Source organism: Dromaius novaehollandiae, chromosome 6 (genome assembly GCF_036370855.1).
Source record: "Dromaius novaehollandiae isolate bDroNov1 chromosome 6, bDroNov1.hap1, whole genome shotgun sequence".
NCBI classification, from domain to species: domain Eukaryota; kingdom Metazoa; phylum Chordata; class Aves; order Casuariiformes; family Dromaiidae; genus Dromaius; species Dromaius novaehollandiae.
Window position 1 is genome coordinate 5,901,965 of NC_088103.1, and position 17,904 is coordinate 5,919,868.

Below are 17,904 nucleotides of genomic sequence, written 5' to 3' on the forward strand. Positions count from 1 at the left end.
GTGTCGTCTAGTCGTGAGCTGCAGGCTGGGTTTGTTTGCTGCCACCCCTAAGTATGGACTTTTATTAAAAAAAAAGAAAAAGAAAAGAAAACTCCGTACTTCTGGACAGAAAATTGAAATCCAATCTCTTGGTGTCACAGCTCACTGAAGAAAACAAATAAGAGACAGGGAGAGAACTTAGGCGGGTGCAAAGGGTGACTTTTCTTCTGTTTCCTGCTTCTTCTTCCAGACGGTCCCTCCCGGATTAGCCCAGCATTACCTCAGCAAAATCCCAGCCTGCAGAGCAGCAATGGCATCGCAGGGGGCTGACAGCTAGCAAACCAGCAGTGAGAGGAAAATCCCAAGGCAGCCAGGCTCAGCTCCGGGAGGAGGGAGATGCCTGGCGTCCTGCTGCAATCCCAGCAGCATACACACCTTTTCTGCTGTTGGTTGCCTTTTTTGGAGGAGAAAGAGAGGAAGGAGTGGTGAGAGAGCAGAGCTAGAACTGCTGTGGCACCAAATTCCTGTTTTGCCATGGGAGGCTGCATGCACGAGGCAGAGGAGAGGGTAAAGCACGGCTTAGCAGTGCCATTGAGCGTCAGCGTCCTACCACCAGCCTGTCCTACTGAGGACCAGCTCTGGACATGTCTGGTCTTCGACGCTGAGGCCCTCACCCATACTAGTAGGCTCCAACTTGTGAACTAGTAGACCGTGTCCCAAGGTGCTACCTGGCAAAGCCACCGTGCTTTTGAGGGTGTTGGGTGGTTGGCAGCCGGGGACTCATCGAAAATCCATGTGGCACAGAGGAGGGGATGCTGGACACCAGCCTTGACTCATTTACTAGCATAGACGTAACCAACACAACCTGTCCAGGACAAATATCTTCTCCTGCAGTTCCCAGTTGGGATGTGCACCCGTGCTGGGGTCACGCTACAGCCGCTTGCCAGAGATGGTCAAGGCAGTGGGGAGAGCCCCAAGGATGAATATCCACACCTAGAAAGCTCAGGACAATCAGTCTTGTCAGCAGGAAGTGGCTGCCCTCAAGATAATTTAGCCGCTGTGCCGTCAGCTGAAGCACCGGCATTGAAACAGAGCCCTGCTCCGTGCTCCTCTTCGCAGGCGTGTGCCGAGCCCAGTGCCGCGTGCTGTTCCAGCCCCTGCCAACTCGGGCAACCAGAGCCAAGAACAAGCAACCGTCGTGGCCGGCTGCACCCTCTCCAGGGCTGGATGGGTCGGCGTGGATGGCGAGGGACCTCGCAGCCCCTGCCAGGCCCCCCTGAGTCATCACCTGGCAGAGGAAGCAGCCCCGTTTCCTGCTCAAAGCCGCAGCTCTCCGCCACGCACGGCTTCGGCTCTCCCCACGGGCTGGGGAGCTCGCACGGATGTGTGGGCGCTGCTCGCTCCTGCTCGACACCGGATGTAAGGCAGTGATTTCATCGGGACCGCCGCCTTGCAGGAAGCCAGCAGCTGTGCTCGGGCACCCGAGAGGAACTGCACGGCTGCTGAAGGATGGGCTTGAGGCTGGACCGGTCCCTGCCCTGCACGTTGCGGGCGTTCAGCGCTCAGCCACACTGCTGTGGTTGAAGGCTGGAGACTGAAGCCGGATGGCTGTTTCTAGTCAGGGCTGACCACAGTGAACCAAACCGTTCACTTTTCCTCTGGCACACGGGGCATCAGCAAGTAAAAGCGACGTCCCACAACACTGTGGAGAGCACAGAGAGAAGAAATACTGACTGATGTTGCAAGTCCCAAGCTGCCAGAAGGAATGGGCTTGTGTTTCCAAAAGGTTTGCATCCCAAAGGACAACGGCAGCAGGGCAGGATGGGCCAGGGCTAAACGGAGGTACCAGGACCAGGTGGTAGGACCAGCACAGCCAACACACCGCTGGTCCCACTGCGCTGTGACATGGCTGGGGAGCAGGACACCAAACTAGCAAAGCAATAGCATATATAGGGCACAGTGTTGGTTGCTGGCCCCTGCCATTCAGCACCGGAGTTTGGAAGCGTCTCTCGCCACGTGCGCGCATCCCATCTGCTGCCCCAGCACCTCTTGGGGCCGTGAACCACGGGAAGTGGGCTGGCTCCGGATGCGGTGACGCACAGCCACCGAGTTTGATCACCCCAGGGAAGGAACCGGATCCTTTGCCTGGGTCCCTAACGTGCGTCTCTGTATTGCCCTTGCTCTCTCTGTCTGCTGCCCTTCCTGCTCCATCTATACGGTGTCAAAAGGTGTCACACTAAAAATACCATCAGTTAGAAGCTAGCATGCACACCTTGGTACGTGGCCAGCTGTCTCCTCAGCCTGCCCTATGTTTGAACTGGAGGCAGGATGGAGAGAAATCAAGCCCAAACCCCCTTTAGACAACTTGCATTTGGACACAGCAGTTCTGAAGTTTCTCTCAATCTCTGCTACTTTTCAGAAGTCATGGGCCATAGGAACGGTGAATCCCAAAGCTAAAGAACTGCACTGCTTCCAGCCAGACGTATATTTATACCTCTGTGTATATGTATTGCTCCATCGGATACACTAGCAACCAGGAATGCCACTTCCATAAAGTGGCATGGAAGTGTGAAGGCACTTGGAGAGGGTCATCCATCAGGGACCAAGGAGTCAAATGTAGACCTAGTAATGTACAGGATTTCACACGGGGAAGAAACACTTAAGCAAGGCCCTGCATAAGCCTGGGGCTCTGGTGTGGGAAATAATGTTGCAACAAAGCCATGAATGCAGAAAATTTCAATAGGATGGGAGTGTGATTTGGGTTTTAGAACAAAACTGATTTAATTCATCCATGTTCACTCCCTCACACCAAAGGGTGTGAGAAGAAGCCTGTGTCGAAGAAGCCTGTGTCCAAGAGGTCTTGGCACCTTTCAGGCACTGAGATATATGTATCCAATTTGTCTGGCCAGGATTCCTTGCCATGACCTGGAGAAAAAGGGGTGCTGCCTAGCGAGTTGTCCTCATCTTCTCCTGGCTTCTCCTTAGGTTGGTGACCACATGCTGGTTTTGGATAAGCCCTTTTTCCCCCCAGCAGGGATTGATTGCTCCATCCTGTAACACCTCTGCAAGCCACCAAGATTACTCACAGTCCTCTGTCTCTTGGCCCAGGTGTCCTGGGAAGCTGCAGGGATCTTGGTGAACTGCTGATTTTGGTGCTATCAACACCTGCCAGTGGTAGAGCCCTTTTCCTGCTCTTTGTTCCTCCTAGTGCTTTCAGCCCTACTACTCCCATTCGTGCCTGTTCGTAACAATCTTAACATTTCTATTACAGGTCTCCTCAGCAGGGTGACGACTCTTGCAAGGTGTGCAGAGCTGAGCTGTCCTTCAAGGAACTACTGACCACCCCATGCTTCATCATACACATGGAAAACCTGGCTTTTAGACTGGACAAGTGGCAAGTGGCAGGCAGGAGAGCTGATAAATGTAGGTGGGACATTGCTTCCTTCACTGGGGAGGAATAAGCTCTTCTGGACAATGAGGTATGAGCTGCCACGCTGTGGGATATGGGGCTGCTGCATTCAAATATGGGAATTTTTCCTGCTTCTCTCCTGGCACGAGAGGGCTGTATGTTCCTTCTCTGCAGTATCACTGCACCAGCCTTGCTCTACCTGCCTCATTCCTGGTAAGGAGTGGAGGTGACACACACTTCTGCCTCTGGCTCCAAGCTTTCAGGAAAATATCAGAGCTGGACTCAAGTCTGCTCTTAGAGAGAAGAACAGCTTCATCTAAGTGGAGACCAAAGTACCACAACGATCAAAGGCTCTCTCTCACAACCAGCTGAGCATCCCATTTGTGGGTCACTGTCTTCGGGTGTCTGAGGTTATTAGCTAGTGGTCTTGTGCCGGGGACCTTGCCATGGTGTGTGGCGGGGGGGAGGTGGGGGGAAGCCTCCCATCACCCACCCCTGGCAAATGGCTGGGATGACAACACCTTTGAAGATAAGAATGTAAATGGTCTGTGTGTGAAATCAATCAGATGCACAAGACCCTGGAGGGCATTCATGAGGAAGACGTCCATCAGCTAGATTAAAGTTACCCAGGGAGCTTCAAAGAGACTTCTGAAGCAAAGCAGTCAGCCTGAAAAGAAGAACAAAACTGTGTAACAAGGTGGGGAGAGACTTTGGAGCAGAAAAAGCAGCAGCATCCATACCTCTGCCTCAGCCAGGCAGCACAGCCTCCCTGCCGAATGCCGAGAGGTGTCCGCACCCAACTAGTTGGCCAACAGTACGGGGTGCAACAAGCAGGGACTCACAGCTGGGGTGTTTATGTGACCTCACGGGGGGCTTTCTACTGGTGTGCAGAGCAGCAGGTTGTAGGGAGCACCACGGTTCCCGGAAAGGGAGAGCACCCACATCTCCTGCCGGAGGGATGTGCAAGGAGGGGAACTAGCACGCCCAGGAGAAGGGGTGAACAGGCGACCTACCTGCCCTGTGCGAGGGGTGGTCTGTGCATGCAACTGCGTGTCAGAACTTCTTGGGGTTAGTTACAGAGAGGTGCCTAGAAATTTTCTGTTAATTTTAGAAATTAACACAAGTCTCTGGTATTGCAGTTTATCTGTTGTATTACTTCTATCAATCCTGAACGTATAGTTCACTGATCACTGGTTAATTACACGTCATTAATCAAAAATGATGTGTTCAGTCACCAGCTTCAATCCTGATTTAAATTAAACTGCATGAACTGAGCAGTTTTTCCCTGCAACAGCCACCATGCTGCTTGTTGGTGTGAAAATGTGTGTCTGATCAATGGTGACACAGAGCAAGAGACAGAGGGAGCTGCTAGGGGAATCTTTCGAACCTGAGATGTTAGACAATGAGACCCAAACAGGTTTCTCCTAGTGACTAAAGCCCTTCTGCCTCTTCGAATTGAGCTTGCCACCACTGGGAGGGACACACAGGTCACTGTGAAGCGTGTAGATCCACAGAAACCTAGTGGAAATGGCAGACAGGCTTCTCCAAGGATCCTGGGACTGATAGGTCACCTCAGTGAGGGAAACAGGAAACTTCCCCTTCCCCATGAACTGCATAAGCACTGCAGCCCCTCTTCTGTGGGCTTGTGCCACCACTGGCAATCCTTCGTATTGTAAGACTCCCTGGTAGGGATGTGAAAATGCCCATTCTGAAGAGCAGTCCTTGCCCCGAAGAGCCAGATGATGCAGTCTCTATCTTCAACTTCAAATTTCAGGTGAAGAAATTCTGTCCCCCATCTCCAGGAGTGGCTGTCCCCCTCCTCTCCTTGCGTATCTCTCCCTCTGCCAAGCTGAGAAACCAGTTTTAGGCCACCAGAGCAAAAGGGAGTCTGTCTTTCACCTCTTACCCCATTATAGAAGAGGGTCCCTGCGAAGGAGGAGGTGAGGGAGAGGAAGGGCAGGTCGTTAATGGGAATACTCAGCCCTGTATCGAACAGCCCTTGCATGTACTCACACACTTGTCACTGAGGCCCCTGGGTGTCTGGCAGTTGTCTTGATTGTCACTTGTTTTTGGGAGGCACTTTTTTTCTCTTCTACCCTTTACCACAGCAGCTCTCAAACTGACCCGTGACATTTTTATGGCTGCAGGACCCTGCAGATACTCTGGAATAATGTGCTGAGGACTCAGATAATGTGATTTTAATATCACATATTTTCTAATCAGCTCTGAACACCATCTCAACAGTTAGAGCAGCTGATCAGCTTCATTGCAGCAAACCCCAAATCAGGCTTTCCTCACAAAATAACAGTGCTTGCAAGCTGAGCCACATCTGGGTAAGCTGACCAAAATATAGTCACCTAAGACTAATTTGCAGTGTAGGTTCTGTTAACAGACAAAATAATCCTGATTTTTTTTTAATTTTACAACACACAAATACATCATTTTACAATGTAGTATAAAAAGGACTTAACAAAAGTCTCTCAGAAGAGAAGCTCCATTACATACATTTCAGGAGATTAAATATTCCTCTGTCCCTCTGGGCAACCCTGATGGTTTGCTTACAGCTCTCATGGTGAACGTAAAAGGCGGAATACTCCTAGCTAGAACGAAGTGGACATCCTGTTCTCTGCCGGTGTGGAAGAGACGGCAGCTAAAACAGGCAACGGCAGGGCTTCACTGGGCAGGTACAACCACATGGGGAAGCAGGGGAGCTGCTTTCTGGCTCCGCTCTGCGGACATGTGCTCCAAACGCTCCGTGTAGAATCCATTGAAGTCCAACCTCAGAGACAAAAAAAGAGAAGATTCAGCAATCTGCTTGCTCAGTGCCCCCAAACAGTGGCACACAACAACCTGAAAATGCTCCTGAAGGGCTCTGAGAGGTCAGTGCTGCAAATACTGCAACACACATGCTCCTTGGAGTGCTTTATGGCTCACAGGCAGCAAGGGGATTCAAAAATATACAAACTCTTTTATGGGGCCAGATGAATTTCAGGATAAAGCTTGACAAAATGAGGAGTTTGAACCAAAGCAAAGCATTTCATGTCAGAGGACTGGCCTAACGTGGCTACTCTGCACCAGGCACCTGAGCTCATGTCTCCACATGGGTCTGCCCCAGGCTGGGGAGACAGACCAGTTTGTTCAGAGTAAGGCTGGGACATTTATGCTGGGCCATGCATGTTGTCAGTGACATCTCTTCTATGCTTGTGCCTTGAGTGTCCTCCTGCCATTGGCAGGAAGGGTGGGACTCCCTCAGTACCACTCTGTGTCTCTGCCCAGCTTTGACAACAGGCAAAATTTTATCTGTTAGTTATAGTTGTATAAAACACATCTGAATAGATCGATTACTAATAGTTTCTTCTCTCAAGCCGCAGCTTGACAATACAGCCCTGAAGATGTGTAACTCAGGGACAAGGCAGGGTGACCCAGCGGTAAGGGCTGCTAAGTTGCTGCACCTTCCTGGCCACATCTGCCAAGCTGCAGCCTTCCCATGTAGGTGGACACACTGCTGGCAGCTCCTGAACAGGAGGGCAACACACGGCTGCCCAAACCTCTGCGAGATCTGAAAATCTCCCTAGTAGTGTTGGCTAGAGGGATGCAAAGCTGTAACTGCTCAGTGCTCTCCACAGTAGATATTTTTCCAGTCACTGTGTTCTGGGAGAATGAGACCCTTAAGTGAGCAGGGATACGTCAACCAACACACAGGGCGACATCAAGCAGGCTGAAACGCACTTCTGAGGGAAGCCTCCTGATGCAGACCAAGAGGACAGCTACAGCAACACAAGGCTTGAGTTAATGCCTGCTGTCCTGCAGATGCTGAATTTCATCCAAGTTTTTTTCATCTCTTGTCTCCAGTTGTGCTCATCCACACATCCTACATAGCATTTGTGGCAGGGGCACTTGGTGCCCTGGCTCCCTCCCAACAGCAAGATCTCAGTGCACACAGCTTCTCTGACAGACTCAGAGCAGGAAGGAGAAGGCAAGAACACACATATCGATCAAGCACCTGGAAGGACTGTATGAGTAAGTGGTACCTTTTTCTCAGTGACCAAGCAGTAACCCTACATGTTCATGTCACCCAAGAAAAGGTATGCTTGCATTTGTCTCCACTTTTCCCCAACTGTAAAAGCAGTAGCCATGTCTTGAAAAGACACGCGGGGCAGTTTCCCTCGTAAATTATCTCTTTAAACACTGAACTCCTGCATTAATATCAGCATGAAATCCACCCTATCAGTGTAACTATTCCAAAATGCTGCAGTTTCCATTACCACCATCTCCTTGCTAACAGGAGTACCTTGCTAGTAGGAGTACACAAACAGACGCACGATTCAAGAAAATGAGTAATTGGTTGAAAGGTGCTCAGCCAAAATCACAAGTACTGCTGATACAATGCATCTGCAAAGTGGACAAGACCGGCAATATCATAGTCTTATCTCCTCAATAATCAAAAAAATCTTTCAGACTCCACAAAAACACCCAGTTCTACTACTGTTGTGGCCTTCCTTAGACAGATCTCTGGACTATGAAGCCACCTCATACATGTGCAGTTCTTACAGACAGGTACCCTGGGAACATTCAGCAATAGTAGATGTAAGCCTGTGAATCACACGAAAGTTACCCTCTTCATTTCTCAAGTAAGTTGTTGTAATACTAACTGAATGGGCACAATATTTGAGCTTCATGTTGCTTAACAACCTTACACAAATGGCAACAAATTGTTCCTTGACATTTTTTGTGACTGCAGAAAACAGAGCCTCGACAGATGGAATTTATCTGTTGCTCTCTCCTGTCTGAAAAGCTGGGTTTTCTGGCTGGAACTTTTACTCGTCAGTTTTTGCATCATGTCATATGTGCTTGTGGTCTTCCTCTTAAGCTCAGTCACTGCTATTGCCTCAGGCTGGTAAAGGAAGGATATCTGATAAACGCCGTCAGCACTTATGTGCAACATTTCAGAGTACTTGGAATCAAGTCATCCATCTGACAGTAACTAATGTTGAAAGACACATCTGACATTACTATGCTGTAATTCTTCTCCTTTTCACTAGCGGAACGTGAAGGAGTGACTGTAGATCTTCTGCGATTGCAGGCTCTTTGCCATTACTGCTGTTAATGAAGACAGGACACCTGAGCAGCACTTCTACATACCGAAGATCTGTGAATTGTGTGCCCCACACTGCTTTGAAGGAAATCCTCTGGATCCCCCTTTTCTATTGTTTAGTGCTACAAATATGATGGTTGTACCTCAGTCACTCAGTAAAAATTTACCAGTACTGTAAATTGAATAAATATTAACCAGGATCACACAAATAAAAGCACGGTACCAGAATTAGGAACAAAAGGTGTATTTTATCTGTTTTACATTGTGACCATCATCTTTGAAATGTAATCATGTAAAGAGGTTATCATATATAAGAAAAGAGCAGTATATCTTACAAACACTTCTGTCTCTCTTTCAAATGTGTTATTTCAGATGGGAAGTTTCCATCCTGGTTCTTGGGTTCCTGTTGCCATAGAGTCCAGGACTCAATCCAATAATCTCTACAGACTGAGTGAGAGCTAAATGTCAGGTCTGGGCATTCACCATGAGACTTTCACTTTTTAAAACATTATTGAGCAGCCTGTAGAAATGGAAACAGGTTCCCTTTATGGCCTGTTATCATACAGTATTTCAGTTAAAGAAATGGGGATATCTGCTTTGTTATGAAAGGTTCAGCCATGTCCAGCATGTTGGTGAAGACTCCCATGGTCCTAAAAGGTCCAAACTGGAGGACTTGGGAGTGATGATAGTCCTGACAGTACAAAGACTCAGATGTCTGCAGCCCTTCAAACAGAACTAGGACATGAAAAAACCTGGGGGCAAAGGATGGAGACCCTGTTCCGAACAGCTGACGGCAGCTTAAGTCACCATCCTCAGCGTAAACTGCCAGCGGAAACATTTTGTTTTCTTATGTACTGCGTCAATCACCATACTTCTCCTTTGTTCTGAAGCAGGAAGTATTCAGTGTAAAAACTAGCTCTCCATATTTGGAAGAACTGGCTCCACAGCCGCCACAGCTCAAGAGTCACCTCCTGCTACAGCCAACACTCCTGTGGGCAGATCCAGCTCATGGCACCAGGGACCAGCAATCTAAGAGGATGCACAGCCAGTCTCCATGGTGCAGCATTAGCCTGTTCCACCATCCCGGTGGAAGGAGAAACAGTTCACAGAAGAGTGGAGGAAGCAATGATAAAGGGGTAAACCTATGACGCTAAATGTAGGAACAGTGCTGGAAAGCAGGCAACAGTGGAGTTATTGCCAGAAAGGGCCTTACATTGATGAATCCCTGGCATTGCATGTGATAGAGTGTGATGTAAGGTTGTGGGACTTCTACTGTCACAGAAAGAGTGGTCAAGGACTTGACATTGTTCTGAATTCCTCAGTGAGCTGAGAACTAACTCAAGCCTCAGATGGAGCTGGATGATCCCACCAACGGGGGGATCTCCACATGTTCTTTATGAGACCTAAGGACCATGGGGCCATGATGCTCTTCTATTAAGAGTGCAGACCACTTGGTCTTCAGCACTGCACTGGACATACCCAGAGCTGCCTGCAACGATGTCCAAGAGGCTGGATCATGGAGGTAGCTGCCATTAAGGTCATCCCAGATGGCTCCTGGAGGAAGCATCACAAAAAACGCCAGTCTGTTCAGAAGCTTGTATTGGGTAATGATAAAAATGTAATCACTCAATAAGGAGGGAGACAGAGTTGGAACATTGAGGAGTAAATGCTCTTGCCTGGACAACTCAGTTGTTTGTAGTCTTGATCCCTGAATCTAGCCTGACTCTGGATGCTGCTGTGACACCTGGGAATGATGGCAGTGAGGTGAACACAAGGGCTTAATCCCTTTAGCCAGTCCATTTTTCTACAAATGGATTTTCCCCGCAATCTACAACAGTTCCACTGATAATCAGTAATGTCCAGGCAGATGGAAGTTGATGTAAAATATCCAGAAGGCCTTGATAAGCTGCAGCATCATTTTCTAAAAGGATCCACAGACTTAGTTGTTCTGGTTTGTCCCAAAAGGAACAGAAATCACTTGAGCAGCTGGGGCCTCCACTCACAGCCACAGAAAAGTCTCTGTAGAGTTTTCAAGAAGAAAAGGAGACTTCAGCCTCTGGTCACTTCAACACCCTGAGTGAATCTGGGTTATTGGGAGTAGGGAGGAAGGGTCTTCACCCGCCTTCCCATTTCGGGGGCTGAGTATCAGCCAACTTGGGCAGTTCTGGAAGTAGGAAGATAAGCTCTGACAGGGGAAGGAAGCAGCAGATTTCAGAGCAACAAGCAGTCCTGTGGCATCACATCCCCTTTCAGATGTCTGCAAGTACCACTGTCCTCCTTTTCATGACAAATACAATCTTCCAAGGAAGAAGACAGACATGTAATTCTTTACAGTGCTGTGGGAGTTGCTAGGCTAGACTCCACTCCTGGAAGCACCAATGGTAACAGGAAAGAAAGGTTTCAGTGTTTATCCTTGGTCTCAGCTCTGTGACCACACCTCAGGTAGGCTGGTGCCAACAGAGGAGGTCAGTGGCTGTGTAAATGTGTGGTAGCTGCTGGTCAGGAAGTTCTCGGGAGACATGAAGGACAACTGAAAGCCCAGTTTCCTGCTGGAACTCTTCACCAAACAGCATTTGCAAAGATTGATGCCAGGGATCCTGGAAAGCACTGTCAGATACTCTTAGAAAAGGAAACTGAAAGCTTCAAGAGCCATGGTATGAGGCAGGGACAACAACCTACTTCAAAAGACATTCTTGAAACCTTTTCTCTCTCTGTCTTCAGGTGAGGCCACATCCTCCCATGGAAGTAGAAGCAGGGACAGGTGACCCAGGAGGAACATGGACACTGTCTGAGCAGGCAGGGATGGGGTCTGGAAAGCTAAAGCCCACCTGGAGTTGAAGCTGGCAAGGGACATTAAGGGCAACATGAAGGGTTTCTGCAAACACACGAGCAAAAGGAAGGCTAGCCCACTGCTAAATGGGGCAGGGGCCCTGGTAACAAAGGATACAGAAGAAGCAGAGGTACTGAATGCTTTCTTAGCCTTGGTCTTTATTGGTACCAGCCTTCAGGAATCCCAGGCCCTTGAGACAAGAGGGGAAGTGTGGACCCTCATGGAGGAAGATCAACTAAGGGCACCCTTAAACAAACTGGACATACACAAGTGCATGCGACCTGACAGGACGCACCCACGAGTGCTAAGGGAGCAGGCCGATGTCATTGTGAAGCCATCCTTGATTATCTTTGAAAGGTCATTGTGAAGTTCCTGAGAATGGGAAGAAAGCTAATGCCATCCCTATCTTCAAGAAAGGCAAGGAGGAGGACCTAGGGAACTACACACCAGTCAGCCTCACCTCAATCCTTGGGAAAGTGATGGAGCAACTAATCCTCGATACCATTTCCAGACAAGTGAAGGACAGGAAGGTGACTGGGAGTAGTCAGCATGGATTTACAAAAGGGAAACTGTGCTTAATCAACCTGAGAGCCTTCTGTAGTGAGATGACTGGCTTGGTGGATAAGGGGAGAGCAGTGGATGCTGTTTATTATGACTTTAGTAAGGCTGGTGACACTGTCTACTGTAACATCCTCATAGACAAGCAGATGAAGGACAGGCTAGAGAAATGGACAGCAAGGTGGACTGAAAACTGGCTGAACTGCTGGGCTCAGAGGGTTGTGATCAGCAGCACAAAGTACAGCTGGAGGCCAATGACTACTGGTGTCCCCCAGGAGTTGATACCCCAGGGGTCAATACTGTTTAACATCTTCATTAATGACCTGGATGATGGGACCGAATATACCCTCAGCAAGTTCACAGATGATACAAAACTGGGAGGAGGGGCTGATACACCAGATGGTTGCGTTGCTATTCAGAGGGACCTAGACAGGCTGGAGAAATAGGCAGACAGGAACCTCATGAAGTTCAGCAAACAGAAGGGCAAAGTCCCGTACCTGGGAGGAATAACCCCTTGCACCAGTACAGGCTGGGGGCCAACCAAGGAGAGGGCAACTTTGCAGAGAAGGACCTGGGGGTCCTGGTGGACAACAAGTTGAACATGGGCCAGCAATGCACCCTCATGGCAAAGAAGGACAATGATGTTCTGGGCTCCATGAGGAAGAGCTTGACAGCAGGCTGAGGGAACTGTTTCCTTCCCTCTGCTCAGCACTGGTGAGGCCACACCTGGAGTGCTATGCACAATTCTGGGCTCCCCAGGACAAGAAAGATATGGATTTACTGGAATGAGTTCAGCAAAGGGCCACAAAAATGATTAAGGTGCTGGGGCATCTCTCATATGAGAAAAGGCTGAGAGAGCTGAGTTGCTTAGCCTGGAGAAGAGAACGCTTGGGAGGAATCTTATCAATACTTACAAATATCTGATGGGAGAGTGTAAAGAAGATGGGGCCAGGCTCTTCTCAGTGGTGCCCACTGGCAGGACAAGAGGCAATGGGCACAAATTAAAACACTTAGGAAAACACTTCTTCACTGTGAAGGTGGTCAAACACTGGAACAGGTTGCCCAGAGATGTTGTGGAGTCTCCATCCTTGGAGACATTCAAAACCCGACTGGACACAGGCAGGGCAACCTGTTCTAGTTGACTCTACCTGAGCAGGGGCTTTGGACCAGAGGCCCCAGAGCTTCCTTCCAATCTCAACTATTCTGTGATTCTGCGATTCCTGACGATTAAGCTGAAGATTGAATGACCAGCAAAAAGCACAGTTCACAAAGACCAAATAAAGCAGAAAACAATAAGGCTATACTTAAAGAAAACGAAAGATGGGACAAAGCACAGTTAGGAGAATGGTCAAAGTAGTGTTCATCCTCATGCATCCTTATGCGGTTAAGAAGAAGTAAATAAGGACCTGGTATGTCCTGCACTAAATATAAGAGAACTTGAGACATGAACCCCTAGAACAACAAGGGCAAAAAGAAAATATATCTGATTACCAAGTTATCAGGCACATTTCTGAACAAGACTACATACCGCCAATGGCAGACTCTAGCATATCTACCATTGAAAGCATTACAACTTTAGAGAGAAAATACTCCTAAAACTGGGGAGTATTTCCTTGGTAAACAAAGGGTCTTTCCTCAGAAACAGATGAAAGGAAACAATCAACACCTAAAAAGGACCCTAATTTCTAGCAAGTCCTGTAAGAATTATTTATGATTGCTTACACACGAAAATAAGGCTACACACTGACCTACAGACAGCACCAAGAAACTAATGGATGGTTAAGATGGCTTTGTTCTGTGTGCCTAGCTGACACAAAGGACAAAAAAGATAAGTCTTGAGTGTCTTGGGCTCACATGCACAGTAACACAGCTAGTGTGTCTATTATGTGTACAAACACAGAACGAGCACTTAAAAAGAAATAGTCTTTAAATATTTTAGATACTATAAACTCCTAGCCCATAAATCATGCCTATACCAAGCCTCCTCACTGGAAAAAACAAGTAATCACAAAAAGAAATTGTGTTTTTCATACATGCCTAACAGTCTGCAAGTACCACCTCTGAGGAGTTACAGCCTTTGCCAGGTGTGGAATGGCTAATGTCCAACAGCTCTAACACATGACTTCCACCAATGTGACTCTTGAGATGTCAAGTCCTGATCCTCGTTTTCCCTCTTCTTCTGCAGTCATGGGCGTGCCTCAGCTGAGCATTTCCAATCTGCAGGCTGCTAAGTTTCACTGGTGTTTAACTATTGAAAAACATATCCCAGCCACAAACACCAAAAGCTGCTACCAGCAGCAAACTCCATAATTGCAGTTATTCCAGTTTTTCTCATAAAGTGCTGGTAGCAGAATCACAGAGTGAGAAGCACTGTGTTTGCATAGCACACATGTTCAACCAGAGATAATGGTCCTAGAGCACTATCTGTGGTCTATCAAAGCTAGAAATACCAAGGTAGGTCCCTTCATGCTACACCACAGTATAACACAGACCTTAAAAAAACCAACAACACTAATATGTAGCACTTTTATAGTAGTTTTTCATATATAGATATGAACCATTTCAAAGAAGTCCTTGTGCTCCCCATTTTATTGAAAAAGAAACACCGAGGTTACAGAGCAGCAGCAAACCCTGGATCTAGATTCTTACAGTACACCTGACAGAAAATACTGTGTACTGTACTTCTAGGTACTACTTGAGTAATTTTGATTCCTAAAGAGCTGGTAAGTACTAAACATATTAATGGATGCTTATTTAAATAAATGCATGATGTGAATTTAAAAAGATAGTCATTTCTGATGAATCCCTTGCACAGTTGTCTCATCCTGGATTACTTATGCTGTATTCTGAATAAGGTTATGCAGGAAAAGTTTGTCTACACAGTGATATAATCCCCATTAAAACTATCTCTTGGATTAGATTTACAACACTAATAGACAAAGTTCACTTAATTCAAATAAATATATATATATTTTTAAAGCCAGGGGCTGAAATGCAAAGCAATGCTTCTTGTTGTTTCAGTGTGTTCACTGATGGGGCAGACATGCAGAGTTACAAATAGCAATCATTTCTCCTGAGCTGAGTAACACAGGAGAGGAAATTACTGAGAGAAAACTGCTGGCTCACCTGTAGATGATGTTGAGCATGCTGTGCTCACAGTCATTGGTGCTGTAAACACTCAGTTTGTCCAACAGGTCCAGAAGATGCGTTGAGAAATTGCTATCAAACTTGTTGACAGTTGCCTCAAAGCCAGATGTCAGGTGCATGTTGTCGGCATGCTCTGCTAAAAGCTGTTCAGAGAAAGTAAGAGTGGCCCCATGTGTTTGCTGACTCACATTTGCCAAAGAGATGCAATCATTCCTTCCCTTTTTCCAGACCTGCACAAAAATACTGCCATAAAACTTGATAATTGTTCAACCACTGAAATACATTTTTCGAAACAACTACAAAGTGCTGGGTAGTTAAAAGCCTTGCCCTGCCTATCTGGGAGAGCCCCAAAAAGTACATCCCAGCAGAGTGGAGCTATCTTTATATATAGGCTGTTGTTGCTTGTTTTCAAGCAGTAGGAAAAGTTAGCAGGCAGAAAGGGAGTGTCCTCTAAACCAAGCTGTAACCTCTGGAGTACTCTGCCTTGCAGTTGGATGGCCCCGGGGCTGTCTGCCGAAGTGGAGAGTGAGGTTCCAGCAGATAAGAGGCAGCCTACTAACAGCAAAGCACACAGAACAATTTGCTTATTAAGTGCACATCTAGAGAGGGGAAAATATGAACAAGATAAATAGCCCAGCCATGAAAGGGATGGTCTGCAAGGAGTCATACTCTGCTGCTAATTGGCTCACTCACCACAAAACATTAGGAAAATAGGAAAATTCTTGAGTCACAGAAACCCTGGATGTATATACTCATGGCATAGCTGAAAATACAGCTAAGAACTTAAAAATCAGAGCAGTGACTGCTTTGGAAGAGAGGGTCTTGAAAGCAGAATTTTGAGAGCAGCATCAGTACTCTACCCTTGAAAATTGTCCACAACTCTGCAAAGACACTATTTTTGGGGCCAGAGGTGCCCTGGATCCCTAGGAGGTAAGAGAGCCATCCCAACCAGACTGAAACCCCAGGCAGCATTCAGAAAGGAAAGGGCCCAGCTGTCCAGCCAGTGCTGTACCTTGTTAGTCAGCTTCTTCTTTGCAGTCTCTTCAGCACGCTCCTCCTCTGTTGGTGGACCCAGCATCGTGCCGTGCTCTAAGGTGAGCCGGTCCATCTCATTATCCAGCTTCATGCTCTGGGTGAACCTCTACGAAGGGCAGTGGGAAAACAGTTAGAACCCGTTTTTGTCATTATGACAAAGCACAAGACTGACTTGATTCTGCTGGCCCTGCAATGAGTTAATCCTCATGAAAGCTAATTCTGAGATTAGAATTAAAATGTTAATAGACGAACCTCACTTAACCCAAAGGAATGTTTGGCTATGGGCTCCCGGAGACACTGATTAGAGTCTGACAAAGGAAACCAGTCCTCACCTGGCCCTCACAAGATCACGCCAAAAACTAAAGAGCCCTACAACTTACACCTCAAATTCTGCTGCAGGACTGGCTAAAGTTCATCTGAACCTCATCCCAACATTGACAAAGCAATGTCCAGAAGAGGGAGAAGCCCAAAAAAACACTTTTGAGAAAGGGTGTGGATATGAGCAGTCAAGTTCATAATTCCTGTTGGCTGGAAGAACAGAGGCTCTTCCAAGCGTATTGAGTACAAGAGGTGTCAACCTGAAAGAAGGGATGGTCACAGCTGCCTGGCAACCAAAGCAGCTGGCATTGGTGTAGAAAACATGGGGATGCTGTACATACCTGCATGCAGTTTGTGAACATGACACAAACAGACATGAGCTTGGAAAAGATCTTCAGCAGCTCTGGGTTGGTGAGCATGCAGTCCTTCAGGCAGTTATCCAGGAAGCTGGTGTGATGGCTCAAGACATCATCAATATTGGAAGCCTGTTACAGAATAGCACAATAATGAAAAATTGACACACAAGGGCTGCTGTGCTGCACTTAACCAAAGCTTTTATCCAGTATTCGGCCCCTGACAGTGACCTGTATGAGATGCACTACGGCATGTAGATGTACTTCTTAAACACCTTCCAGCTTCCAGAAACCTTCTGAGCTGGAGACTGTATTTGCATTCCTGTATTCAACAGCCTTTCACAGGCTTTTCATCTTCGATTTGTCACATCACCTTTTCAACCAAATTACTTCAAACATCCAAACCTTCCATTGGCAATGAGGCTCAGAATGGAGTTACCTGTTTTATGATCATTTGATTTTAAATCTGCTTGTCATGCCCACTCCCTGAAGCTCAGCTACTATCATCTTTTTGATCTCAGTAAAGTCAGGTACAATGAATGGAAAAGAGAAAATGAAATCAGAGAACCTGAGAGGTCAGTAAGTTTACAGGGCTTAAAACATGCAGGTGAACAAAATGAGGAATTGAGAAATCTTAATTCTGAAGGGTTCTGTAAAATTTTAGTCCATCTCTGTTACCTCAATGGACTGTTTCAGTCCTAAGTTTTAAACAAGGTTAGATAAAAAAATCCTCCCACTCTACAATTCTGTGGGATGTGCACAGGCTGAGAATACAAGTCAAGCTTAGGAAAGAGCCATAGGACTAAAATTCCCAAGGTACCTGCTCAGCTTCATCAGGAACAGTGATCAAACAAACATGCAAACATAATTTTCAAACAACTAGTACAGAACAGGCATAAATGCTGCTCTCTGATGTGATAAAGGTACTAGTTGTGTTGATGAAGACAAAGATGTGAAGATGAAGATACTAGTTGTATTTTTAGGAAGAGCTTCAAGCTCTTCAAGCTTCAAGCACAGCTTCAAGTGGAAGTTCACAAGAAAGAACTCTGACAAAGAAAAAAGTGGCATAAGGCATTGCATCAGACTGGTAAGGATCATCCTTTTCTGTCCTAAAATGCAAATGAATGGAAAAACTACCCTAGTCTGTTGCTTAAGGAGGTTAAAGAGCCAGTTCTGCATG

General features: G+C 47.0%; 1 protein-coding gene across 3 annotated transcripts in view; it reads right to left on the minus strand.

The window, feature by feature from the left end:
• Positions 1–5,786: 5,786 nt before the first annotated feature.
• The window catches only part of TUBGCP2 (tubulin gamma complex component 2), a 36,051-nt gene continuing 23,933 nt past the window's right edge, over positions 5,787–17,904 (minus strand). For all 3 annotated transcript variants that reach the window (XM_026097370.2, XM_064513537.1, XM_064513538.1), the window contains exons 15-18: positions 16,713–16,856; positions 16,031–16,159; positions 14,998–15,161; positions 5,787–6,167 (exon numbers count right to left, since the gene is read on the minus strand). In XM_026097370.2, the coding sequence (XP_025953155.2) occupies positions 6,062–6,167; positions 14,998–15,161; positions 16,031–16,159; positions 16,713–16,856 (543 nt within the window). In that variant the 3' untranslated portion in view covers positions 5,787–6,061. The remainder of the gene's footprint in view (positions 6,168–14,997; positions 15,162–16,030; positions 16,160–16,712; positions 16,857–17,904) is intronic.